General features: G+C 37.6%; 1 protein-coding gene across 1 annotated transcript; it reads right to left on the bottom strand.

Annotated features, from left to right (window-relative positions):
- Positions 1–1,880: 1,880 nt before the first annotated feature.
- On the bottom strand, positions 1,881–2,873 carry LOC135071295 (dehydrogenase/reductase SDR family member 13-like). The gene has a single exon (XM_063965085.1). The coding sequence runs from the start codon at positions 2,871–2,873 to the stop codon at positions 1,881–1,883; it is 993 nt and encodes a 330-aa protein (XP_063821155.1).

Raw genomic sequence — 2,873 nt, 5'->3', positions numbered from 1 at the left:
CCAATATGGGTGATATTGCAAAAATACATGTATTGTGCTGCAGTGTTTGTACTCTAGTACTACTACATGGGGTGTCATGTTGTATAAATTAAACATTTCTACATTAATTTAATATTTCATTATACTACTAGCTGTGTCCCGCGGTGTTACCCGCGCTAAAACATAGCCTATTTGTGTTAATCCAGGGTGTCAGCTAATTCCATACCAAATTTTATTAAAATCGCTCCAGCCGTTTACACGTGAAGAAGTAACAAACATACACACTTACAAACTTTCGCCTTTAAAATATTTGTGTGATTCGTAAAATACAATGTGAGTTTTCATAAAGTGTACATATGAAAAAAACACACTAAAAAGTAAAAAAATAATTACTAATCTTATTTATTAGGACGAATTAATATTTATGTATACCATGATTGATACTTCTGGAGTCGGTGCCAAGATTATGAAACGTGTAAAGTTTGCCTGCACCGACTCCAAAAGAATCAATCATGGTATACATAAATATTAATTCGTCCTAATAAATAAGATTAGTAATTATTTTTTTTACTTTTTAGTGTGTTTTTTGGAGTCGGTTTTTTTTTTTTATAAAAATTTACTTATTTCTTGCTTTTTAGTTAACTTATTATTAGGTACCTTGATGCTACCACTGAAGGTAGGCAGTACATTGAGACTATATTCTTCATGTCAAGTGTAAAATAAGAATCCCTACAAAATATAGGTTACCATATCGGCAACCTAAAAAGACCTTAAACCATCAGCCCACCTTAAAAACATGAAAGACTATAACTGTTGGTCTATTTGTACCTATAATATTTAAAGAATTATCCTCTAACTCCTAAGCATTAAGGAGTTTTACCTTCTATCGTCAGCTCATCAATATGAGACGATGATTTCCAGGAGCAAATACTTGAATAACTTAAGACAACGTCGTGGTTCAACGATATACGTGCCTATAAAATTTGAGGGTTGCCCTCGATTTCCCTAGGATCCCATCATCAGATCCTAACTTGGTGACAATGGGACCACCTCAGAAGTGCACCCTATCGAACAAAAAAAGAATTTTGAAAATCGGTCCACAATTGACGGAGTAATCGGTGAACATACATAGAAAAAAAAACATACATACAGTCGAACATATTATTATAACCTCCTCCTTTTTTGAGTCGGTTAAAAATGGGTAAATTAAAATTTAAAATTCATAAAATTAAAAAACTAGATCCATTTTTACCGTAGGCAAACATGTCAAAAAAATCAGAGATTAAAAATTCATAAGTGCACTTTATGAAGCTTACACTGTATATTTTTTCAGCGGCTGTCAAAGTTCAAACACATGCTGATATAGATGAACTACATTGAACTGTGCCACCAAACACATTGATAAAGGAGCGCCACCTTCGTTCAACTACATAGTTTCCAACATGGCAAAAATCAGAACTAGCGTGCGAATCCAGTATTGACGGTGGGGCCTCCCTGTCAGTGTCACGGTTGGGACGGTTCAGTGTTATATTTTTACGGTATATTTTTAGTCGGCAATTTTAAAAATATCAGTGGAATTAATAGTGTTTCAAATTCAGAACAGTGACTACTTACTAAAGATTTTAAGTAAGTACCTTTGTGAAGTAACTGAATAGCAAAATCGTATTTGTAGCGATAAACTGTTAGAGATCCTGATTATTTGTTGACAGTTGTTGACCTAACTGGTGTTCGAATACGCATACCTTGTATCTGTCAACGTGAAATTGTGAACTCCGTCAGTTTATAACCTGACGGTGACATATCCATAGAAATACCGATATCCTTGAAAAAAATATTATTTATGTTTAGCAGGTAAAATTTTGCTTATGATATTTATATTGCACAATATACCCATGATTATATCAGTTTTCCTTGAGGCATTCGTCCAGTTCTTGTTTGCTTAATTTTACCAACACCACGGACTGCTCCCACAAACCCTTGGCCAACTGTATATCCGTGGCTGCACTGGAAGGCGACTGCATTGTGCAGTTCCTGAACAATCTCACAGTTACCTTCTTAGCTGTCTCATCGACTGCTGCGTAGACTGGCGTCTGAGCACCTTCAAATGGTGTTTTCGATAGAATCAATATAAGAATACTAAGTATGAACCCAATCACTACCCCAGCACTATGGAAAATCCGTGTTCCGACTTCACCAGGATCCGCATTGTGTATCACTATGTTAGCTCCCCGCAATCTCTTCGCTAGCTCCCGGGAAAAAAGTATCAAACACAGCTTACTGTTGCCGTAATACATTATTCTTTTGAATAAGTTACAACCCACATCTGGGTTCAGGTAATCCAAATTCAACATCGCAATCCGGTGCAAAATCGACGTCGTGTTCACTATTCTGCTGGGGTCACTAGCCGTCCATGTCTTCTTTAGTAGCGGCAGCAGGAGAATCGTCAGTAGGAACGTTCCGAAATAATTGACTTGCATTATGATATGAAAGCCATCGGTAGTTTTATGGTCTGGTATGCCCACGCCGGCGTTGTTCATTAAAATGTCTAACCTGTTTTCTGATTGGATGATGTCCGCAGCAAATTCTCGAACAGATTTGAAGGACCCTAAGTCGAGAAACTTGTATACGACATTGGTGTTGCCAGATTCTTGGATGATTTTTTCCTTGGCAACTTTTCCTTCGTCGTCAAAAGGGCAGGCGACGATCACGCGCGCTCCTCTCATGGCGAAGTCCAGGGCTATTTCCAGCCCTATCCCGCTGGTCCCTCCCGTCACCACGCAGGTCTGCCCGTCTAACCGCTTTTTGGACTTGCATATTTTATTCCCGGATTTCAAACACAACCCGAACACGCAAAGAAAGATAGTAGAAACAAGTATAATAACTATTATATCCAT

Source organism: Ostrinia nubilalis, chromosome 4 (genome assembly GCF_963855985.1).
Source record: "Ostrinia nubilalis chromosome 4, ilOstNubi1.1, whole genome shotgun sequence".
Lineage (NCBI taxonomy): Eukaryota > Metazoa > Arthropoda > Insecta > Lepidoptera > Crambidae > Ostrinia > Ostrinia nubilalis.
This window is presented reverse-complemented; position numbering and strand designations above follow the sequence as displayed.

What these genes read in the sequence shown, in the direction of transcription:
- LOC135071295 (XM_063965085.1), bottom strand. Translation starts at nt 2,873, where the DNA reads ATGGATATAATAGTTATTATACTTGTTTCTACTATCTTTCTTTGCGTG.